The sequence below is a fragment of the Crassostrea angulata genome, chromosome 3 (genome assembly GCF_025612915.1).
Source record: "Crassostrea angulata isolate pt1a10 chromosome 3, ASM2561291v2, whole genome shotgun sequence".
NCBI lineage: Eukaryota > Metazoa > Mollusca > Bivalvia > Ostreida > Ostreidae > Magallana > Magallana angulata.
The window spans coordinates 39,516,393-39,542,215 of NC_069113.1; the positions used below are offsets into that span (position 1 = coordinate 39,516,393).

The 25,823-nt window shown below is 32.8% G+C and overlaps 2 protein-coding genes across 3 annotated transcripts; one reads left to right on the forward strand and one right to left on the reverse strand.

The window, feature by feature from the left end:
* Positions 1–1,605: 1,605 nt before the first annotated feature.
* Positions 1,606–8,667, forward strand: LOC128175719 (uncharacterized). Of its 2 annotated transcripts, none has more exons than XM_052841545.1 (6): positions 1,606–1,736; positions 3,367–3,449; positions 3,682–3,778; positions 4,425–4,555; positions 6,127–6,255; positions 8,298–8,667. In XM_052841545.1, exons 2-6 carry the CDS (start codon positions 3,373–3,375, stop codon positions 8,449–8,451), a joined length of 588 nt encoding a protein of 195 aa, XP_052697505.1. In that variant the 5' UTR covers positions 1,606–1,736; positions 3,367–3,372; the 3' UTR covers positions 8,452–8,667. The 2 variants fall into 2 exon arrangements, with proteins under 2 accessions (XP_052697505.1, XP_052697504.1); XM_052841544.1 differs by having other exon boundaries at positions 1,607–1,736; positions 3,679–3,778.
* LOC128175720 (cytoglobin-1-like) lies at positions 8,627–25,823 on the reverse strand. The gene is made up of 3 exons (XM_052841547.1): positions 24,856–25,823; positions 12,829–13,066; positions 8,627–11,802 (listed from the first exon to the last, which is right to left on the reverse strand). Exons 1-3 carry the CDS (start codon positions 24,996–24,998, stop codon positions 11,641–11,643), a joined length of 543 nt encoding a protein of 180 aa, XP_052697507.1. The 5' UTR covers positions 24,999–25,823; the 3' UTR covers positions 8,627–11,640.

A 25,823-nucleotide genomic window follows, 5' to 3' on the forward strand; every position in this document is an offset into this window, starting at 1 on the left:
GGGGGGGGGGGGAGAGTATACCTATAGTTCCAATAAAAAAAACTTACCTACCAAAATTTCTTCTTTTCAAAGCTAACGAAATTCCTAATCCGTGGGGTGGGGGGGGGTGGGGGTGGGGGGGGGGGCTAGTATGCCTTTGACTCCAACTTCTCAATCTTTCAAACGTACATTACAGAACAATTATGTTTCCTGCGAATAAAAGTGGGGGGGGGGGGGCTGAACCCTCTATTCTGCTATGTGACTAATGGTTAGGTCTAACTTCGCCAAAAAAGTGGGGGGGGGGGGGTTAACCCCCCCTCCCCCCCCAGCCCCCCCCCCCCCCCCCCGGTTCCGACGCCTATGTGTATATTGCGTAAGTTCTTAAAGTTGTCAATTCGTCGGTCCTCTCCTTACAACTAAAAGTATTATCCGACTATGTAAAACATCATAAATTAACGTAATGTATATAATGCTCAAGTAAAGTATATTAATGCATCCGCAGGGGTATCTTGAGTGCCACTTGATTTTTGATGTGAATCTCTTGATTTATTCACTAACGTTACTCTATCATTTTTTAGATGTTCCCAAAATAGTGGATTGTTTTAAGGTAGTCCATCCATAACTACGGCAAATTTAACAATTTTGATGGATCTATACTAATTTCATCTAAAGCAAAACATTTTACTAGTTTAGAAGATAAACAAAAATGATCATGTTTTGGATTCTAAACTGTGAAGAATTAGATATATTAAACTCTGTTGGTAAATTTTTACAAAAGGCATTGCCTTAATTTGTATTTCCTATTCAAATATTGGTTTTTTATTTTTTTCAATCACATGATAAACTATTTCAAATTTGTATGTGCATTTGTATCTTGACATATTTATGTATGGTGTTTAACATAAATATATAGAAGACACTATATTGAATGCATGGAAACATACATAATTATACACATATATATATATATATATATGTTGCCCCTTGAGGGCCCTTAATTGGTTAATAAAGAAATTGAAATTGAAATTGAAATTGAAATTGAAATATACATCAAATACGTATTTCAAAGTTATTTTGAGGCTGACATAAACCAAACTCAGGAGTATGTATGTGGACAATTAAATGAACTTTTAATTTGCACTTAAAACTTTTTTATAGAGTTGTCCGTCATTTAAGAAAATTTTAAAAAAAATCTTTTTCTGAAAATATGTAAGGAAATTTATGAATTATTTTAGCATATTCGAAGAAAGGGAAAGCTTTTGAAACTTCTAACCAAGAGAAATGTGAGAAAATTACTTGTACTAAAACAATATAATTAAAAATGCATTTTCTCCCATAGACTTCAATATTAACTTCAACATATAGTAAATTTGTTACTATCCATTTTTTTGTTTTTAGAATTTCAAAAGTAAATCTTTATTATTTAATAAATCCCCTAAATTGATGATCAAACTAGCTATGAAATATGGTAGTTATGGATGGACTACCTTTAATAAAATTATGTCTTTTGTGAGAAAAAATGGGACTGGGCCCCCTGCCGATTCTACGTGCCTGTTCAAATATTAACATCACGCTGACTTTTGTGACAGTACTGAAAGCGGAGGAATGAAGGGGGGAAGGGGGTGACTTCCTGTCCGGAAAAACGCTTGCCGCGCCCAACTTTGTATACACCACAGCACATTTTATTTCCTGTTATTTGGAGGAAAATAAGGGAAATGTCAACCTTCACGTACACTTGAAGTTTGTGATAAACAAGGGTAAGAAAGACAGAAATTCGACAAATTATCCAATATTAAGTCTTCTGTGTTTTATGTTAAATTTCCTCGAAAAAGTCATACAGAAATAGAATTGATAGATTTAGGATGTGTTTTTCTGATTGCAATGCATTGTATATTTTACATCATATTACCTAATCATCTTATCGATGCTACCGTTTAAAAGAGGCCATTCAATATTACGTTTGTCCATCATTTAAATAATATGGTTTATGGTGTGACCGTTTGGAGGGTGAAGCCAATAACACAGTCTTATTTTCACTGTCAATTGATTCATTGAATTATGGGAGAAGAGTCGGCCTATGAGAAAGTCGTACTATTGTGGACTCGGCCTACACATTCTCAGCCTACATGTAAACAAATATATACATATCAGCATACAGTTAATTCTGTTATCTATTATGGTATTGAATATAACTATTATATTTTGTCAGAGACATACCGGTAAATAACAGAGATTGGCAACTGATCGAAATCTCGTGAAATCCCGCGGCCCTATTGTAAAGTGTTCCCAGTCTAAATAAGTATATCTTTCTATAATAAACAATTATATCGAAATATAAACAGCTAAACCCTATTATCAAAACATTCAAAATATTATATTTTCATGAGTGTATGTGACTCATATAAACAATATTAAAAGAGGAGTTTTAGGAGGCAGTTGGCTACCCGTTGTCCGAGATTTCGCCGATGTTTTATAGCTGGTCAATACATTTTCTATATATTAATCTTATTTTTCACTTTTATTAAAACAATATACGTTTGGTTTAAGATCATTATCTCAGTTTACTAATATGTAGTTCTCAAAGTAAGGTTGGTCCCGTACCATTTTTCAACAACAAAACACGCTAATGGCGGACTTACCAATCTCTGTTATTTACCGGTATGTCTCTAATATTGTGAATATTATGAATGCGACTTTAAATTTTGATGTAATTAATCACACATGCAATGCCAGAGACACGTAGGCATTATGATATAAAGAAGTGTCAGAAGAAGCCATGAAACATAATTGGGGAATACATATAAAATACATGGTTACTGTCTTGAAATATAAGTTATATTTGGGCGAGGGTAAGAAAACGTCTTCATGTTTCGACCCAAGCCCAAATGTTGCTTATATTTCATGACAGTAATCATGTATTTTGTTTATCCTGCAACATAATATCACATTTTGCAGTTCACACAAGCTTTTTATGACAAATTTCGCTGCATATCTGCAGTTGAAACCATGACGCAAATGGGGAAAACTAAAAAAGATGACATCACAATGCATTTGAACGATGGTTAAATGCATGAGGCTATATTAGGGCATTGACCAAATATACTGGTAGCTTTGGTTTATTGGGTAACCTTTATTTGGTCAATGCAAGGGGTAGTCGCAGGATAAATACATTTACATCTTTAAGAAAATGTTAAATTAGGATAAATCTGTTGATTTAGAAAAACTTATATATGTAAACTGTTGATATGGTTAAAAATAATATAAATGAATGAATCTGTAAAATTACTCGCTTGAAAAGTCACATGGAAGCTAAGTCTTAATTACGATGAGACAATTTCTGTTGATTTTTCCTAATGAATGATAACTTGTCTATCATTTTTATTGTAGTTTGTGATGTCTTTCCTTCGCTGTTTCTATAAAATCCGACCAGTTTTAACAAGACCGTTTTCAGTATCATCCAAAAGCCTTAGGTAAAAAATCATAGAAACAGTTTATTACCGTAACTTAGGAACATTTTTTTTTCATTTGCTTTTATGCTTTTTATAATGATTTTTCAATTATGCAATTTGAAATTCCGGTAGATATATCCAATTAATTGTTATGCAATGAAAGTAATTTATTTTTTAAAATCAAGTTTGATAGTTTTATTTAGTTTTTAGAAATTGATGCATGATTCTGCAATTTTAATTTTTTTTTCAGCAGGTTCAAGGACATTGCTACCTGCCATGAGATACTTGGAGTAAAGGTAGACTCCACTAAAGAGCAGATCAAAGAGGCCTTCTTTGAGAAATCAAAACAGGTACCACTCAGTCTGTTGTGGGCTTTGATAAGGTTAACTGTGTTCTTATTAAATGAGATGTGATGTAAACAATACCTCATAGACATTCTATTTATTTAATTGTAAGGGATATTTTTTTTTTCAAAAATTTAGTACTTCTGGTATTTCTCATTAAAAAAAATTACAACCATTTTGTATACAGGACATTAAGTCATAATTTTTGGATGCATAAAACAAGTTAATTTTATCTATCTAGCTCAAAATAATAAAAAAATTTGCAGAATGTTTTTTTTTTTTTTTTTCATTTTTCTTCAAATTCTTCATTTGTTGTGAGAATGCATAAAAATAAATAGAGAAATTCAATAAAGAATTTCTTTGACTTAGTAGTAAGTAATTGTTTACACACTAGTCGTAATTTTGGATCATATGTTTGTATTATATTTTTGTCACTGCTCTGAATTCATGTTGTTTTGATTGGTAAATGTGGTACATGAACTAGATGTTCTATACCGGTTAACAACATGTATATTAATGCTCGACTTAATTTTGTCTATCCTAATACAATGTACATGTATGGTCCTTTTTATATGGTAATTACAAAGCTGTACTAAGAGAAAAGAAAACGTAATGCATTTTAAATGATTCAGCCATATGTTTTTTATTTTAGCTTCATCCAGATGTTGACACCGGGGATTTAGAGAAGTTTAAGGAATTAAATGATGCCTATACTAAATGCTTGAACTATGTGAGGGCACCAAATGACACGCTTATGCAGGAGTATCAAGATCATGCCAAAGAGTGAGTAAATGTGAATATGATCACAAAACTTGTTGATGTAGTCTTAAACTGAGGGGTTAAATTGGAAAAGAGGCCTTATTAAACCTTGTGTAGTATTGATAGAGAAAACCAGAATGTAGGGTTTGGGTTTTCTATTGCATGATGAAATATTGATATTGAATCTGGAAAATGCAGTCGTTTAAACTCAGTTGTAGGAATTGGTTCTTACAGTTTCAGAATCAATGAGTTCTATTACTCAGAGTTTTTTCAGATTTTCACCAGATACAACTTACCAGCATGATTCCAAAAAATACAAATATATAATATAATTAATATTGTGGAGAGAAAGAATTGCTGACATTCAATAAACTAACTGATAAAGGATTGACAACAGTCAGACTTTAACACCGATTGTAGGCACCGTCAAACATTATTTCAAGCAGTTAGAGTAATCTCCCTTATTACACACTTTAATTTTGTATGAATATGAAATAAGATTTTTTTTAGATACACTGTTTCAAACTTTGACAAATTGTATGTTTTATCAAAATATCTGTTATGTATTAATGTTTTATTTTAATAAAAATGATTCTAATTTTAATAAGGAATTTTCCAACTAAAAATTAGAAAATGCCTTTCAATTTGACATCCTCTTAATGCATTGCTTTTGACAGAGCAAAACACTTTAACAGCATGAAGATACTTTTTCCCAATTGCATAATATATGTAACAAATCTTTTATTAATCAACTTTGAGTGTATTCATTTTTATTTAATTCTATTAATAACATATACTTTAATCAATAACTTGTGCTTAGAGCTAGGCCATAAAATATGAACTGCTGGCTGGGCTTTGCTTTTATTCCTTTTGACATGTTCATGACTAAATGATTTGGAATCTCTCAAAATGTCTATAAAAGAAGAAGCCCTGAATAGGTATTTGTGGTTTCTTGAATACCGGTAATCTAAAATCATGTGAAGATTGACACCTTTTTTTATCAAATTTTTATCAAATACATATTGTTGTGAAAATAATTAATTTGAATTTCACTTTTAAAGAGCCTCTTCTTTGTCTCTTCCATAGTAAGAAAAGTGGTTTATCTCAAACTAGATTGGACTGTTTAAAAACTTGGAGATATCCAAGTTTTCGAGATATCAAGGGTAAAATTCTTAAAAAATAAGTGGTTGGGATTTACAAATCAATTCGACATATCCATTGTATTTGAGATTTGTGTTCAAGATATTGAAGTTCAACTGCATATATAAAGATATTTTAAAATCTTTTCTACTTAACAGATACATGTACCGGTATTAGTATGTCTATGTTACTAAAAGTCTGGTTCATTAATATTTGTGGGTATCAATTTTTTCGTGGATTTTGTGAAAGGCACAATTTAGAGGATTGATGTATAAATTTGTGGTCAATGCCTTTACCCGTACAAATTGTTATCATGGTTTTTTTTTTATTCCGGCATATTCGAACAATCTGTTTTACAATTTAATCTACAAAAAAATCGATGCTCAACAAGTAATGATGAGTTTTAACTATAGAATTATTTTATGAGATTTTTCATTATTTATTTTTATTTTCAGGAAAGCAGAGAGCAAAGAGAGCCCCCATAGCCCTTTTATTGTGGAAAACTTCATTGAATACTCCATCATTTTCAGTATATGCTTTGTGGCCGCTTATTTTGTGGCTGATGCACTGTACAGATTCCATCCGTAAGTACAGTTTCACCATTACTCTTACCCCAAACTTACTTAGTTGTTATAATTTAAAGCACATACCAGAAATGGCAAGTCAGACATAGCCAATAAATTGTGAAATCTGACACAATCATTAAAAACTTGCACAAAATGTTTCAACTATGCTTGAATGTCAGTCAGTGCCACCTTCTTATCATAATGATGTTATATGTCAAATTATAAAATTCAACCACACAGACCCTAGAACCCTAGAATTAATATTCTGGAATCATTTGTCTATATACAGTGGCTAAAATCTTTCATATTTTTTGTTGAGAATATTAACTTTAAACGGAATACAGAAAACCTAGAGAATGTGTTCCTGAATCTATGAAATCTAGTTAAAATACACTGCCTGAAAACAGTTGGATCTAAAACATTTGAGATGCTGTACATTGAGTTACTCCTAGTCTAGACTGCTGCCTATTCCATTGTAAATTGTATCAAGTTAAAAGGATAGACATCCTCATAACAAATAGGTTACTGGTATATATTATTAATTTGACAAATCCTGTTGCGTGTTCCTTGTCTGATTTTGTGGAACAATGGAACCACCATTATGGTACTGTAGTTACTTCTTCATCCTCACTTCTTCTTCTTCATCCTCACTTCTTCTTCTTCTTCTTCTTCTTCTTCTTGTATTGATGTGTCTCGCTCCAATGTTTGGCATTTTCGCACGTTACACCAAGGAATTGAAATTCATATTAGCTGAATATATTTATGAGATATTTGTAGAAATGACCAAAAAAACACATTAAAAAAACAGTTCAATGCTATATTACATAAAGAAATTTTTCAATTATGGCTTAATGTCAGTAAAAAAAAATGTCTGCAAAAAGTAAGATTTTCAGAGCAGCTTATTATGCTTGTTATCAAGATTTTCTTCTCCAGGATAAATGCCTACAAGAGTACAAAAAGTAGAGCAATTCTAAGAACACTAGTGGGCTCAGGTGTTCAATCATGGTCTGTCCTCTTCTGCCACTTATTCTTTGTCATCAATAAACATTAATTACATTTTCTTTTCAACAAATTCCATTAGTAGGTTTTTTGAAGTAGCTAGGGTAACAAACATTATTTAATTTTCGTGGAGGACACTTTTCATCTTTTGGTACATGTATATACATATTGATTTTTTATAAATTTCCTTGTTTTCACTTACCGTACATAGAGTCCATTTGTTTTACATCAGTTCTATATATTAAATTGATATGTATGCTAACACAGTGTTTTTTTTCTTGGATTGGTGATCGGTAGCACCATTTCTTCTTCTACATATGAATTTAGTTTCTACTTAAATTGAAAAACAAAATTCGTGGGGATCATTTTTCGTGGATTGCTTAAATCTTACACGTTCATGGGGACGTCATTTCGTGTATTATCTTATACCTACAAAAGAATTATGACTTTGTAACACTAATTTATTAATTTGTGGATGATTTCAATTCATGGATAAGAGGTACCCATGAATTCCATGAAAACTGAGCTACCACAAAATCTAATGATTCCATAGTATATACATTGATTTATAAAGCATACAGTAAACTGTAGGCCCCAACCAAGACTAAAATTTCATAATTGATTTAAGCTTCATCACATCAACAAACAAATGATGTCCATTTGCATTCAGTGGATAAACTGTGTGCAATTAAGCAGCAACATGAAAGCCTTAACTTAATATAGAAATGTGAAATTCAAGACCCCTAGCTGCTTTTGTAAATCTAATGCACACAAACAGTGAAAAGAATTGCTAAACTCTACTTCTGTTACTACACTTATATTTTTTTTGAACAGCATGTTTAATAAAATAAGGCAATTTATGGCATTTGCCAATTTTGTTTCCACAAATGGAGTCAATTGGATATTCATTTTCCAAAATCCTGATTTGACGAGTTTTCGGCTGTAACAAGAAGCCAGCAATTAGCAGTAATGAAAAGGCAAACAAAAGAGACTGTCTGCATCCATTTACACTCTATTTGATCAAGCTGAAATCATGTGAAATTTTATTCTTGTGTTTCCAGATTATCAGATGGCCTGTCATCTTTAGACGAATCATCAGGCGATAAGTTAGTGGAGTATAAAAGGCAGATAGTCAAGTTGGAGCAGGAACAATACGAATGGCAAGCCAGACACAAAGAATTACTGTCCAAACAGGCAGCATCTAAAGGCAGCTAATTAATAGCAGTAAATAACAATAACAATATCCAGACTGCACAAACCATTCGTTGTATGAAATGGACAATTATTAGAATTATGATCCTTGGCTAGGGGCAGGTAATCCTAAGCCAGGGGCAGATCACTGAAGCTGGAGGGACTACCTTCATTCTAGTATATAAATGTAAAACATGTGATTGGTATGTTGATTTTATTAAAATAAATGTTTGTATAAGATTTACAAGACTTTTTTTCTCCAACATTGTTATAAAGTACAGATAGAATATGAGTATGGTACATTCCCCGTAATGTAAACAACAGTTTTCAAGCCAGTTCTTTAATAGTTTGTAAAGGTGTTGTTTTTTTTTTTCAATACATTTTTCAAATTGGTAAATTAGACTTAAGAGGGCTGGATGGTCGTGGCCATTTTTTGACTATATTAATCTCCTTAAGAAGAAGAGCTTTGTATATAGATCTAGGAAAATCATTATGTTTTAAAGCTAAAATATGTGAAATTTTTCTGTACTAAATACTGGTAATACATGTACCGGTAGTTTATAGCTTGAATAATTATATCTAAAAATCTAAGATAGATTTAATGGCTAATTTGTTGACCACCCAGACTCCTTAATAGTTTTCTCTAAGAATAGTTATTACACAGGGAAAAGTGGCTCGCATGATTATCATGCGATATCCCATCGCATGAAAATCATGCGAAAATCAGCCGAAAAGTTGTTCATGCTAATTTTATATGAGATTTCATGTGAGCCACTTTTGCCTGTATACCAGTAATCATAAGTAGCAATATAATTTTCTTGTTATATTGCAGTTAAATTTACATACATAGAAGTCTTACAGTTCTTTAAATTTTTTTTCTCTGTTAAATTGTTAATTTCAAGTATATGTGAAGTTTATCATCAGGACCTTGGCTTAATAGTGTGTATACTAATTTAAATGATTCCAATTTTGCTACTTTTTAAATAGTATTCTCTAGTAGTCTTTTTCTTGGCACTTGTTTTCCATGAGTTTAAGGCCCAGAAACCCGACTTAAAAAATATTTCTTTTTATAGAAAGATCAATTCTTGTACAATATGATAATAACTATAGTACAGAAAATTATCATATCATAAAAAGAAATATTTTTAATGTCGGGTGCCTGGGTTTGAGGTGCTCTAAGTAGAAAAGTAGGAGTTTGATACAAGCAGACAATTCATGATATATATGTAATAGTAGTATGTTAATTTTTTTTTAGATAAAGAAAAACTAATGATGTATCAAAACTATGGCTTAATCTATCCCTAAAGAATTGTTAGGAAAAAAACCTGCACAATTGGTTCTCTTTTCTCTCACATGATTGTATTGGTACAAATGTTAGAAAGTAAAAAAAAAAAGTTAACAAAATTCAATAATTATAATCTTCTATACTAAATACTTGAACAAAATAACCCAATTGGAACAACAGAACTCAAATTAGCTTTATATACTAGCTAGGATCTCTCATGATTTGCGATGGTAATATATGATTTTTATCCAATGAGTTGTGTGGTTTTTTTTATCCCCAAGCCTTGGCGAGGGGATAAAAAAAACCCACACAACTCGTTGGATAAAAATCATATACCATATCGCAAATCATGAGAGATTTTTTTATCACATGTTTTACCATGTATTTTGTTATAAACCTCAATCTTTTCTATAAAAACTATCATTATGAGCCGCACAACACATTTACTACAAGACGTCAAAAACTTTACGCACGGAAAAAAAAGTTCCTTATAGATTAAAAAACATTTCATTTTCCAGCATATTTTTATCAATACATGGAAAAAAATAAAACAGCATTAAGTGCTTCATATTTACAACTGTACACTTTTCAACTGAAATTGTTACTTTGTCATTCTACGTTAATCATCCGCCTGAAACTACGTAATATTTAATTATGACGTCATGTTGCGTAAGAACACACAGTGGAATATCAAAAATTTATCCCATGAGTGATATCCACCGTATATTAAGATGAACATGTTATAAAAGTTTTTATGGTATGAATTCCAATCAAACAATGTGAATTGATATATAGAAAAAAAACCACCTAGATATCAATTGTGACATCATCAGTGTCAAGGACACTTAAAGCACAAACACAATGTAGAATACACTTTAATGTAGTAAAATTTTAATGGAAATATTCAAAGAAAGGGCACCATAGGCTATAATGTCAGACCATAACGATAACAGAATCACTAAGATACTGTATAGGCAAGTACATGAAAGGGCTTATTTTAATTGGATTGTATTGTGCACTAAATCTGATTACAAAACATTGAATATTTATATATTCTTGATCAATGAGATTACCAAAAAATTGCAAGCAAACTGCTGTAGAAAAATACAATACTGGTAAACAAAACAAATAAAAAACACAAAAAAACACTAAAAAATAAAAATCAATTTTGAATTAAACATAAATTGCACAATTCCTATGTTTGATTCCAAATGATCTGCCATGGATACAGTGGCTAAACACTTGAGAAATATTACCTCAGATTAGGTGTACATACATTGTAGGGAGAACTGTGATGATAAACATCAAACAATATGCTGTGCAACATTCAAACTCATAACTTTTAGTGTTATAACAATAGAACTAGCATTCTAGTAAATGGCAAATAATTGTGCTATGATAAATCAATATCCACAAGTAAAAATAGTTAGTTTGAGAAAAAAAAATTAAAAAGTGAATTAAAGGTGCCAATGAACCAAAATTTCAACAATTTAAATGCTGATGTTCTTTAAATGTACAATCATACATCTTTTGTTCATGTTGTGGTATCAATTGTTCTTCATCTTTAAGTATATTTCACTAATGAATGCTTTCTGTTTATATATGGCAATGATAATAAGGTATGTCACATAAAAGAAGATATTTGTAAATCTAAAATTTAGAGAAATGTATGAAATTCAGATATGCCAGGCACATATACACTCTGTATATGTTCCAGGATATACTAACAAAAGATTTTTTTAAAGAAACTTTATTTACTACAGTTTAAGACAATCAACATGGCATATCAAACACTGAAAAATGAAAAAAACAAAAACAACAACAATGTGGCATGGATGAAGACTTGGCTTGGCTTTGTGAATACACCACACCCATAACAGACACATTAGAGTTTAGAAAGCACTAATTGGTAGTTTTTTTCTCTGCTGTTATTTAATGGCCTGTTTGTCTTGTGCGTGGTATTCCTGTATTCCTTGCCTCATGTGTTTACACAGGTAGAAATAGACCTTCTTCCAAGCTGCTGCAACTTCCTTTGTGTAGGTGTCTCTTAACACCTGTTTAAGACCGTAATTAAGAGAAGGCCAAAGGAGCTGGAATGATAAATACATGTAATAAAATCACTGTTAATTTTAAAATGACATTGTGAAAAACATTTTTAAAAACAACTGTGGTTTTATTCTATTTTTTAAAACAAGGTACGGTAAATTCACACTCCTTACAGTTAAATGAAATTTTCAATAGCTCTTGTTTTTATTTAGAATTGTAATGGAGCCTATTCTCACTACCCTCTGCTAGAAATTGATGGGAATTCGTTATTTTTTTTAATTTGATATGAGAAAACGTAAACAAAACAAAAAAAATCAAACAAATTTTAAACATGATTCTTCAAGCAAAAAAGTCTCCACCCTATCAGGTTTTCTTCAAATGAGACCAAAATAGCAATTGCTGGGTTTTTTTCTTCAAAAGTTTTAGTGAACAGATAAACCATTACTTGGAGGATTTATTAGAATACGTCTTGTACATAAGGCCAATTAGTATGGTTTTATTTTGATTTATCAAATTACCACATTGTTATATATTTTTTTTTTTTTGCATTGACGAAATACTTGAAGGCCCTACAAGACCAAATAATTCATTCGTTTTATATGATATATATTAGATACTGGTGACTGTCCACGAAATTTAATTTTTCTTTTATATCCAAATTTGAAGAAACTTTCTACTCTGCGATATTAGTATTTCATGCGTGTGGCTATGCCGGTATATGAATTCCATTATCAGAAGTTTGACTTGTCCGTTTTCATATTATTTCGACGAATTGATAGAATCGAAAAATTATTCATAAATAAAGTTTTCATGTATAAAATGTTATTTCAAGAAGCCGAACCCAATTTCGGCATCATATGTGCATCAGTTTATTCATCCTTCTTAGGTGTCAAAAATCCAAACGGTACTAGTATAGGCATAGGCACCTGACGTTATAATTTTTTTGTCATAATAAAAATGAATACCCTATTACTATTTATTAGGTATATGGTATTTGTTTTTATTATGACAAAAATCATGACGTCAGATGCATGTGGGTACAGGTAATTGTGTAACATAAACAGTTGTACCTCTAACATTTTGGGCTTGATCTTTCGCTGTCCGTGAGACCTTCCTATGTTTTCCACAATGCCGTTGAAGAATTCCGAATGATCCAGGCTTTCTACTGCCGCTCCAAGGCTGTGCATGACGTTCGAGGCGTGACGACTTAACACCTCCATATCCATGTCAAGTTCCAGCTCGTTCGAATCGTTTATCTTGACAATTTTCGGAAACACTTTTTTCACACTTGGTTCTGTTTCAAAGAATCTAAAATTTGAAAAACAAAAATAAAATGTAAGGAAATCTTTAAGCATTTATTATCTGATTTTCCGGATGTTAAGTGTATCTTGTTATCTTAGTTCGTATTAGTTTTCAAGTCACGTTTAATTCGGGACATGGGTTATACGAAAACAAGAGGTCCAAGGGCCACATCGCTAACTTAAAAAATAATAGCCTTAACTCTGATTAAATGAGCATAATAGTATCAAATTCAAAATATATTGAGAGTCCTCCACACAATTGGGAAAAGTTATGCATACAAAATTGAACTTCTAAATTATTTAAATATATAGATTTCTGGCATGTGTTCAACTTGAAAATGACAGAAAAAAATCAATTTGGGGGGATCAATTTTTAAAATTGTACTACTATTCAAGGACTATTCATGAAAATATAAGTCCCTGCGGTATTCGAACTTGAGACCTGCATATTGGTAGATTGAAGCTACAACCATTGGGCCACAGAGATAGACGACAACTTTTGGCGATATAAACTGTTTCACAATGCGTTCAAATTACCATGCTGTGATGTAATGTCATAAAAAGTAGAAGTCACTGGGTCTCGAGGATCCTTATGTACAGATGATCTTACACAACAAAAATTTTAAAAATCTATCGATTTTTATCTACATGTTACCAAGCCCCTTTTTGTTTTTAAATTTTCTCTATTCCTATTAACTCCACCCCCTCTTTGTGGCCCCACTTTTCTCCAGGGAATCATGATCAAACTTTAAGATGCACAATCTGTGCTTTCACACAAGTTCCAGTTTTGTTTTGGCTGAATGCTTCTCCAGAGTTTTTTTTAATCTTCCCCATGTAAAAATTTTACATCTCCGACCATCGTGGCCCAACCCTTCCCCGGGGACTTATAAATACTGAATAAACTTGAACCTACATTACTGTAGAAAGCCTACACACAAATTTGAGCTTTTCTGGCTTAACTGTTTTAGAGAAGATTTCTAAAAATTCTCTATATATATATATATATATATGTCCCAATGTAAAATTCATCCCCCTATTGTAGCCCATCCTACCCTAGGGACCATGATTTGAACAAACTTGAATCTACATGCACTACATGAGAATGTTATCACCCAATTTGAGCTCTTCTGGCCTAATGGATTTTTGAGAAGAAATTATGTAAATATTTTCTCTATATATTTTATTATAAACTGACCCCACCCCTTTGTGTCGCCTCAACCTTCCCCCGGGGACCATGAATTGAATAAACTTGAATCTAGACTACCTGAGGATGCTTCCACACAAATTTGACGCCAACGCCAACGGCTTCAGACAAGGAACAAATTTTGATCAGAAAAGCTCACTTGAGCTTTCAGCCCAGGTGAACTAAAACATAGTGTTTAGTCTGACGATTTCGCTGTATTTTTTGTTAAAATATGCCTTACATTTTCAATACCCTAGAATACGGGAAAACACTTCTTCACATTTTAACATTGAAAAGTAATTTATACATGATAGGCCGAATACAAAGTTTTTAAAATCATAAATGTATTATACTAACATACTTTCTGGTATAGATGGGAGAGGAATAATATTAATTTTTTTAATCCAAGGTCGAATGTAGTCGACGTCCAAATACCAATTTAGATATCTTATAAACCAGACAATGTTTCCTGATCCACGCATGAGTTTTTAGAGAAGGCTTTTGTCGGTTAATTTCTCTCCAAACCCTAACATTTCTAGGGAGGACTAAGGAAATTGCACATAAATGTCTACACAATTAGCCATTAAAAAGTTGCTGAAAAATCGAATCGAACGCAAAACTGTGTTGAAATTGAAGGTCGTTTGTTTCGGAGACGCTTGTTACTGGAATCAGGATTTTTATGTGCCCAAATGAAGGGATCTTGATATACACTCTTAATTTCTTCTTCAGATCAAACTGGAAGAAAGAGTGGGTAACGCATTTGGATAAATAAATTCTAATTCTAATTGAAACACGGAACATATCTATCATCTATTTGTATAAATTAATTTTTTGTTCAGATATTTGGTTCAGTCTACAATAGTTACAAACGCGTTAACAGAATAATCTCGTTGAATGTAGCTAAAAATTTTACCACCACCCCCAATAAAAAAAGAAGCGTTTATCTCATATTTGATGATGTAATGAAATACATGCATACATTATTTTTTCTATGAAATATTAATCAGCTAGTACCACAACAGACTACAGGATCATGAAGCAAACATAAATTTGAGTCAAAAATTGTAAACTGTCTTAATGTCTCTTGATTGTAATCACTGAAAAAAAAAATAGAAATGCAGTTAAAAGTGTCTTGATACAAAACTGTCAATTACAAATTTCAATCGTTCAAATATGATAAACAATAATTTTATGACTGAGTGATATTTTGGCTTAAGTCTGAAATTGCTTCATGATCATGAGACCAGACTTAGTTTTATAATTAAGCCAGTCTGGATTTTATGACAAGGTTAATTAGTTCAAAGTCATCGAGGCTTAAAACCAGACAGACGGCTGGACCTGATCTTTCCTCTTTTCTTTTTTTTCTTTTTCTATGAATTGAATTATTTGACACGCAATACCATGCAAAAGCCTTCATTACGTGAAACTGCGGTGATCCACAAGTGTCTGTAAATACTGGGAGAGTCTCCAATCTCATAAATAGTTGAGTTAATACTCATTTTTCCCCGGGTTTTTTTCTTTTTGTTTAATCTATTCTACGACGGGATGAAGATTTTATATTGCAATGGCAGGGTGAGAGAGTGTGAGTTAATTAGATTAAAAAGGGGGAAAGGGTGTTCAGTATACACATGCATCTGTGAACTTGTTATCATGGCAGAAAAGCTTGGGGTAACATGTCCTCGGTTTTTTTAAGCTTTATTATTATTGGTGGTAAACTACTTCGATTATAAAAAAAGCCCACTTGTACTACGTTTCAAACAAAAAAAAAAGAAGAAAGGAAAAAGAAAATGGGATAGTAAAATATAATAAATATGTAAATGTGAAGTTTATAAGCTCCAGAAGAAGGACAGTAAATATCCCGATCTGCTGTATAATTAATACTTTTTTCTCATTCTGACAGAAAGCATTTTCAAAATGTCGTTCTTCTGTCGCAGATCCTAATGAAATTTGTAAACAAATCTCCAGACACGCTGTTTATTTCATGCAAATCCTAAGCAGCATTAAATCTGAGGACATCTCTATCTTATTGTGCGTCAACCTCCAGCTAACTCATTATATGCTTTATGGAGACGAGAGAATTCAGATGGGCTGATCTCTTTGCTATTTGTTTGTGTGTATCATGAGTCCATTATGGAGTGGAGCAGATCTGGATGTTTGATGGTTTCTCTCGCAGTGCCAGAAAGAACCACCGTTACCTCTCACACCGTCTGAATACTTCGTAGATTTGTTCTCATTAAATTATGTCAGTACTACAACATTCTCTTTGATTCGGAATGAAGAAAAAAGATTGTCAAGGATCATTAAGCATTTTGCCGCGGTTTAATGGAGTTCTTTCTATGAAGACCTCCCAATTCTTAAACAATATGCATTTCTCCCGTTAGCTTTTTTTGGCCTACTTCAGAAAATCCATTATCTCTATGAACATGTGTCCATACAAATGTAATACATGTACTAGTACGGTACATTTTCTTTGTCATTTATTGTCATTATTTCATTGACATTGATGTAGGGACTCGTGTTCGGTATAATTCCCTTGTGTCGCGCCGTTCTGAGTAAACTATAGACATACTGATAAAAGAATCTCCGGATTTATCCTGTAAATTTCAATTTATATAACAGTGCCACCAAAAATCATTTTTATCTACTTCAGACAGGGATGCATACAGCTATGGAGGAACAATTGTTCGGTAGATCTCAAACTACTTACTTCTTACTGAAAAGATTATAATGAACTAGAGTTTTGGTCCGTACATCAACGGTATGTTAACTTGTCATTTATTTATTTCAGTATCAACGATGTACTAAATGGAATCTTAATTACACGTACGATTGAAATACGTAGGATATCAGCATAGTTGCGAGGCAATATCTGACGAAAATCACAATTTTACTTGAACAATACATATATTGATTCATTTCATTCCGAGAGTTACCTCCTTTTAAATATCTACCTTAAATCACGAGTGTTATATATATATATATATATATATATATATATATATATATATATATATATATATATATATATATATATATATATATATATATATATATATGGCTGGTGCATGTATGATTAATAAACAACGTGTGCATCTTCGTTGTCTTTACTATGCATGTATTTTTTTCCATTTTTTTTTTAAAGATTGCTTAATATGACAGCTTAGCATTTAATAATCTGGCACCAGAGTGCCTGAAAAATAATTATAACTCTGTGAAGACAAGCGAGACGCAGCGCCCATACATATAATAAAAATTAGTTGGAGGGAATATGAAGGCAAAATAATATATCATTTCCTTTTAACTAATTTATATTTTATGTGTTTTAACCTATCGTATTCACTTATTTGCCGAGTCAGAAATAAAAACCTCCACATACGGAGATGAAACATCAATAATCGGAAATGTGTTCGCCAGAGTCGGCTTAATAAGATTTTTAAATAGCCTCCTTTAATTACGAACCACAACCCTTGTAGATCGGGCTCACGTCTCGCCGATTAAAAAAAAAGATCTTCACAGCAGCAGTCTGCAAAAACAATAATTTCATTCTAGAAAAAAATGCTTTTTATATAAAAGGATGGGTTATATTGCATCTGATATCTATTTTATGAGAGATGAAATATGCCGGCCATCTGTGTTGCGGTGTCATGCCCCTCCTGTTACGTAATAATTATTCCTGTAATTGAATTGTGAAAAGTTTGACAGTTTTAATGATAACATTTAACAGCAAAGGGCGGGCCATCTGAAATTGTTTATGCTATCTAGATACCGTTGATTTCAAGACATTGTAGATTTATATTGGTCTCAAATTTATGTTGTTTTTGTTCAGCAAGCGATGACTTCACCCTACATGCACACTTCTCTATTTATAAATCCACGTTTTGAGATGTTTTAATTTTTTTGTTTCTTGTTTTAGATGGGTTTTTGTGCTTTTTTTTAAAGGGGGGGGGGTTAGGGTTGTGGTTTTGTGAGTTTTCTCTACACTAACTACTTAGCCCTCCGCCTGACTTAAATATTTGTCATTTTACAGTACCTACTGCTTGCAAACCTTTACTAATGAACGGTATGCTATTAAATTTTCAGTTTATTCACGCACACCATGAAATGGTACATGAGGTCAATCATTATATATACAGTTCAAAAGTCAGAGGTGCATTTTATAAATGAATAAATATGTAGTAAATAAATAGTAAATAAGCATAAATATACAATATACTAGTATGCAATGAAAAGAGAAAAAAGGTATAGAATTATGGAGGACAGATTATTATATCAGACTGTAAAGTAACATAATTTTTTCATGCATATTTTTCATGCATATGGTTCAGCTGAATAATAGCTATAGTCCTATTAGGTCACCTGAGCTAAATAAGCTCACGTTAGATTTTTTCTGATCACTTTTTGTCCGGCGTCCGTCCGTCCCTCTGTCTGTCTGAAAACTTTTCACATATTTGACCTCCTCTCCAGAACCACTAGGCGAATTTCAACCAAACTTGGCATAAAGCATAATTTGTTAAAGGGGATTCAAGTTTATTAAAATGAAGGATCACACCCTCTTTAAAGGGGAGATAATTAAAAATTATTGAAAACTTGTTAGTATTTTTAAATAATCTTCTTCTCAAAAATCATTTGACCAGAAAAGCTGAAAATTGTGTGGAGCATCCTCATGTACGGTCGGTTCAAGTTTGTTCAAGTCATGATCCTTGGGGGTAGGGTGAGGCCACAATTAGGAGTCCAATTTTTATATTGGAATATATAGAATGTAATCTTTACAAATCTTCTCAAAACCATTTGACCAGAAAAGCTGAAACTTGTATGGAAGCATCCGCAGGTATGGTAGATGCAAGTTTGTTCAAATCATGATCACTGGGGACAGAGTGGGGCCACAATGGGGGTAAAAATTTTACACCAAAATATATAGAATGAAATCTCAAAAAATCTTCTTTTTAGAAACCCATCGGCCACAATAAGTTGAAACTTTTGTGGAAGCATCCTCAGATGGGGTAGAATGTAATTTGTTTAAGTAATGATTCCAAGGGATAGTGTGGAGTCACAATGGGGGTCCAATGTTAACATAAGGATATGTAGAATAAAATCTTTTTAAATCTTCTTCTAAAAAAAATTTGCTTAGAAAAGCTATATCTTTATCAAAACCAACCTTAGATAGTGTAGATTCAAATTCGTTAAAATCTTCAGGTGTAGGGTGGAGCCCTATTGGGGGGGGGGTCCAATTTTATAGAGGAAAACATTTTGAATTAATAAAATAAATCAAATGTTTTATTATATAATTTTACTTATATTCAGGCATTTTGAAATTGTTAATTTAAAAAAAAATATGTTATTTATTCTTTAAAATTGTTTAGACTTTGGCCCCTGTGCAATTCCTTGGCCTCACAAGGGGATCAACGTTTGATTTATAAGTTTATATCTTATGAATAAAAAGTTGTTTAAGAATAAAGATCTTCTTGAGAACTGCAATGCTCAATTTGTGATATGACTGTAAAATCACCCTGTTACAAAAGGTGCTTAATGATAAACATTAGAATATCCATGAGAACAAATTTACACTTTTTTAATACAGAATATATTCAACTGCATTGAACAGATATTTTGTATAAGACTCCATAAAGCTGATTTTATTATGGCTTTTGATGTTCTGGTTAGTGATGTTGCCCATGGGCCTCTTGTTTGATTGTCCTTTGTCCTGCCAACCCATTCGCCAGTCTGAAGCGCTCTCCATTAAACCGGCATAATTAAAAAGATCAACGTCCCTAACAATTGAACATTTTTGACGTTAGAGCCTTATTTGGAGTCAATTTTTACCAAAATAAGCAAAATTATCTTGGACAGACGAGAAATAAATATTGTCCCAACTGAAGGTCAAAGCGAGATATTTTAAAAGAGGTTAAAACAGAGTGGCATTTTATTCCCAGGAACCAGATATAAACCTGTTGGTATTTCAGTAAACTTTGTCGCGATTCATGGGTTGAGTTCCCAATTACCCCTATGAAAGATTCGATCGGAATCGCCCAGGGATCTCCGAGGTCCGCGATTGTAACAACCGTCATTGAGGCAATATTTTCTCATTAAATTAAAACTCGAAGAAGCTTTCGATTTCTCCGAGTTCCTTGATTTCTCCATCGTTTTCAAGGAACAGCTGACACCTATTAATTACAAGACCCATGTGTTGGTCCTCAACTGAATTCTTAATCATAGTATTTAGAACCTTTAAGAATTCGTGACAACGGAACTGGCAAAATTCTGTTCTAGTTCTATAGTACAGGATTAAAAAGCGGGCGATCTCATATTGATATTATATTAAACGCATTTCCTCAATCTTCGTCTTTTAGCGATATCGTACCCCTGGATCGGACCCTATCTGGCTTTTAGTTTTACCTTATGCCAACTCCATGAACAATGGCTGTTATTTTTTTTTTCTTTGTCTGGTTCCGATTGTGTTTATTGCAAAGCAGTAGAATTTACAAATATTTAATCTTTCGATGGAGATTGATTGTTATAGCTTAGAAAATAAAGACATCTGCGTATAATATCAAATGTTACGTAACAATTACTTTATCATGTTCTATCCCATTTTTTGCAAGAAAATATATTAGATATTTTGCGTACTAAGAAAGGTTATTTGCATTGATTACAATTCATATTCTATAAAGATTTTTGTCCGTGGACTCAAACATATCTTATAGCTTCATACGAACAATTTGGCATTTGATGTTGAACCATTTCCTTTTATAAGTAGACATTGCTTCATTCATGATTATTATAATAGTCTGGAGAAATAGGCAAGTTATTTTCACGGGAATTGATCACTGTTGGTTTGAGGGATATCCAAAGTTATTACAAAGCTTTTTACAATAGACCTTGTGAAAATTATATGCATTGTAAAGAAGCTATTGGCACGCTGTAAATTTTTCTCTATCAAAAAATGACCATGCATCGTCAATGGGCAATTGCTCATTTGCATTTTGGCTTCATGGACATCGAAGGAAGTCACTTAGGCAAATCGGGGTGAAGACGGTGATATGCATGCTATATAAGGTAATTTGATTCTCAAATATACCTCCCACAAGAACAGATCGAGTATATGATAACTCTCTGTTTCACAGCAGAAGACAGAGGTGTCATGTGATGTATTTCAAGATCACGTGCGTAACGACCAGTTTTCTTCTGCAAGGAGTTAGACTTCGCGTGTGTTTTGATTTTGTTCAATAAATCAGCCCCGACATATTTCCACGTCAGGTTTGTTTTAAGGCTTTGATGAGTTGCTCGTGTTTTTCTTCATATCTCGTTTCTATTTTCGATAAACAGAGTTTTCAATAGAATCCTTATGTTTAGATGTTCATGCGATGTAAAATCACCATTGCAATCTTTATAGAACAACAATAAGTTATGAATACCATCTAATCATCGCAATTAGCAACATCATCCATATCATACATTAATACACATGTATCGATATTCTTCATAAAAGTGTTATAGAATTAACAAAACCCATCACTCTTCTTCTGATCGAATACGTGCGTACTTTGGTAGTGGAAAACACTGCCCATTAATTGATCATCGGGATAAAAATTGATGTTGTGATATATTGCCAGCGAACATTGTGCTTTTGAAAGCGCTATAGTACTGCAATGAAAAACGTCTGGTTATAGTAATTGACTATTGACAAGCGCATATTGAACAATGATGAAAATATTTCCCGAAATATGCACGCTTCTAGTCTGCTGTCCTCACGTGTAAATCAGGTGGCGCTCTCATTTTAATCTAAAGTAAGTGGCCATTGCCTCGACTGATTTCGATAGAGGTACCCATGCATTAGTAAAACAATTGCATGCATGTTCTATCAGCGACTGTTTCAAGATCTATTTTAGAATTTTATCGGTAACTTGATAACAAGAAATGACAAAAATGGATGGAAGACCGAGGTCCATGTTTTTATCTTTATTAGTAAATTACAGCAAAATTTTATCAAGTAAATAAAAATTTCTACTCCACACGCAAATTGGTTGTCGGACAATATGTACAGTGACATTTCAAGTGCTAAACTGGTTGTAAATCCAGTTGTCGATCCAAAGCAGTCTTTATTACAACGATTCTGTTCGGATTGTTTACTTCATATCGAGAACTTGAAACGACGCCATCTTTGTATTAACGTATACTTTAGTGTTTTTGATCTATTAATTAAATCAAACTATCGCTATTTGCTTCAAATGGTGAATGGAAAAATTCTTTGAAGAACAATACAAATACAAAATAAAGGAGGGTTGTCCCAAAATTGCGCCTAATTTTGTTAATCTTTTAATAAAAGATGTAGAAAGATGAAACTCGTGCCACAATTTGTAGTAAAATTATGCAATGATATCAAATATTTAAATGGGCATAAAACTAGTAATTAAATCTTTACACATTAATATATAAATGTTATAAGCAATTTGTATGCTTTAGATTGTGAAATAGATATAAAAACCTGGCTTTTGCATTAAGATTTATATAGAGGGACTGATTTTTTTTTTAAATTTTTGTTTTAAGTAATTTTGTGCAATGGATGTATAAAATTAGATTAAAAATATGTCATAAAAGGATAATTTAATAATAAAAGAGTAAAATCCCTGGAGTTTATACTAGGGGGTGGGGGGTGGAAGGGGTCGGCCCTGTCCTCGTGCACATGTTTCGGGAAAGGCGTTTTTACGCCTTCTTTTTCTTATTGCGTCAAGTTGCCTTTTGGAAAAGCGTTACTATGGATATACTAGTATTTACGTTTTTTAAATGCATTATGAAAAGCCGGTTTTTTGTTGTTGCCTTTTTGTGCAATATTACGCCTTTCTGAAAAGTTACAACGACTTTTTGAAAAGCGTTATGACACCTTTTGGAATGGCGTTATAATGCCTTTATTCGCGTTATAATGTGTTTTGGAAATACATACACTGATCTTCAAAAAATCAGTTACAGTATTACAAGAATTACAAAACAATAGAGAAAAAAAAACCAAATCGTAAAACATGATTTTTCAAAAGGATACTGAAAAAGGTTTCTTTTTGATTGCGTATCAAATGTCCGAGTAGTGCTAAAATATTGGAAACATGATATACATTTTCATGATTTGTGAGTAATTAGAGGGCTGGCAGTTGAAATGTAGTATCTAGAATATCTACAGATGCAGGTAACATATTGTGCACGTATAAAATCTATTCTCTCGAAAAATGCGGTGCATGCTATGATAATTTGTGCGTTTATTGACCAAGAGCCATTACACGAGAAACCAGTACCGACATTATCTATCTGTCTATCGGACGCATACTATGGACAACGGATCGCCGCCGCGCACATCCAACGAATTCCAATACAGCGTCCGGAGGAGAGAATCTCCATTTGACTGAGGGATTCAATTGGTGTAAAATATGTTATTAGTTATGTGAAATCGTTTGATTCTAGTTCAAACGCCTACGGTGCACATGTAAATGGCATATCACCAACCTATTGTTCCGCGGCTTTTAGTACGAGTAAATGATTAATACTGCGGACGAAATCGAAAGACGAGAAAGGTCATTGCTTGGTGGATGAAACAATCGTACACGTGATTAAGAGGGAGTTTTGTCCTGATTTTAATTATCGTATCAACAATGTCTTGCCTTCTCTGCCTCTGTCTTGAATTATTTTACCGGTGTAAATAGGAATTCCGATCTGTGCATGTTTGCAAACAATCTGGATTATCCCAGAGACAGTACCACACACTGTTAAGCTAAGATCGCAATAAAACGCCTTGCTTGCTTCTTTTTATGTTGCGTGCAACAATTCTCTATTTTATTTTGCGTAATCATTTTGTCGATAAAATTCCTGTGTTTCTGGATTTAATTGTTTTTTATTCTTTTATATTTTTTCTTGCCTTAAAACATTATAAAGAAATGTGATTTCTCCATTCGTTTTTATTTCATTTAAAAAAAAAATATATGAAACGTATACCTCTAAAAACTTAAACATCTCAATACAAATGATAAATGCCAATTTTCATTCTTTATTTCCTCTTTTCAGAGATTGTAAACACATACATATCAAAAATATATTAGTAATATAACATCATACAATATATTAAGTTAATCTATATACAAGTACTAGTATTATATATATATCTATACACAGTATTTAAATAAATAAATAAATAAATAAATAAATTTCTGAGATTTGTTCGAGTTGCTCATTGGAAATTATTGATATTCACCTTTATTGTACATATACGTTTTCAATGCAAAATATATAAAATGTAAAAAAAAAAACCTTTTGTTATCGTAAACAGATCGTTATCTATTACTCTACACGCCGATAAATTTAAATAAATTATCAATTTGATTTGATTATGATTGCACATAATACATACACGCACAAGTTTTCTTCGGGTAAGAAATAGATTATTTTGTTCACTTAAACGGAACGCTAAAGGTAAACCTACTATCTTAGAAAATTACAACACGACTGGGTATAACCTTTTACATACATGCTTAAGGGTGCTGATCTTAGTAATATGCATCGTCCCAACCCACTGCCAACATGTACGAGAGCTACTCCGGACCGTGGCTTGAGACTATGGCTTTAATGGAGCTTACCTTTTGAACACGATGATCCCGAGATCTGAGAGGTCGTCTTTCATCAGTTCCAAGGTGTCTTGGACAAGTAGTCGCTGCCGTGTGCTCAGGTGGGCGGCCAAAGTGTCCTTTTTTGTATCGGCGACAGTGTTAGTATTACCCATCTCAATGGGACACAGGTATCGAGAGCACTATCATAAGTTCTCCATCCAGGTACTATTCCACATACTTCGGGTATCGGGTCAGCCTCTTAATTAATGACGGTATTTAACGCAGAGGTAACTTGCAAAAGGTTTGATCATCGACAGTGATGCTAATTGCAAACGAAGTCATCATTGAGCGCCTGTTTGCTTCCCTATCAAATGTATCTAAACAGCGACATGTGGTCAGCGCTGATCGCGCGTGCGTCGCTTTCCGTTGATAACGCCCATTTGCCTCTTGGCTCGCGATGACTTATCTCGATGTCAAAGGACCCGCTGCACATCTAGATGCCAAAAGCCTGAGCATTAAGTCATTTCTGAATGTAATAATCAATGCTTTTATATTAGATGACTGCTTATATTGTACATCCGGAGCACATTGAAGAAACAGAGGAACGCACTTAAGTCCGCGTGCGTATCCCGGAGACACGTTAACGTAACGTGGAGTTTTTAATGAAGCTGCTTTGGCCTCTTCAGCGATTTGACGACAAGCACTTTGGCCAATCAGTTCTTTTTGAAACTATTTCTTTTATCCGAGTTTTGGATGGCGTAATGCCGCAGCGCTCTTTCACTTTAACCTATTTTTCTTCAATACGAAGACAAAAACTATTACTCAGGATCAAATTAACCCTTGGTAGCTAAGCCGCAACGCTTCTCTTTTTCTACAGGAAAAATCTGTTGTATGAGTACACAATCTTTTAAAAGTGTAAAGCTATAATAAAGAGACATTCCATTTTCTTTGCAGAATTTACAAGTTAATTAACAGAGAAAAATCTCCTTTTTTGAGTC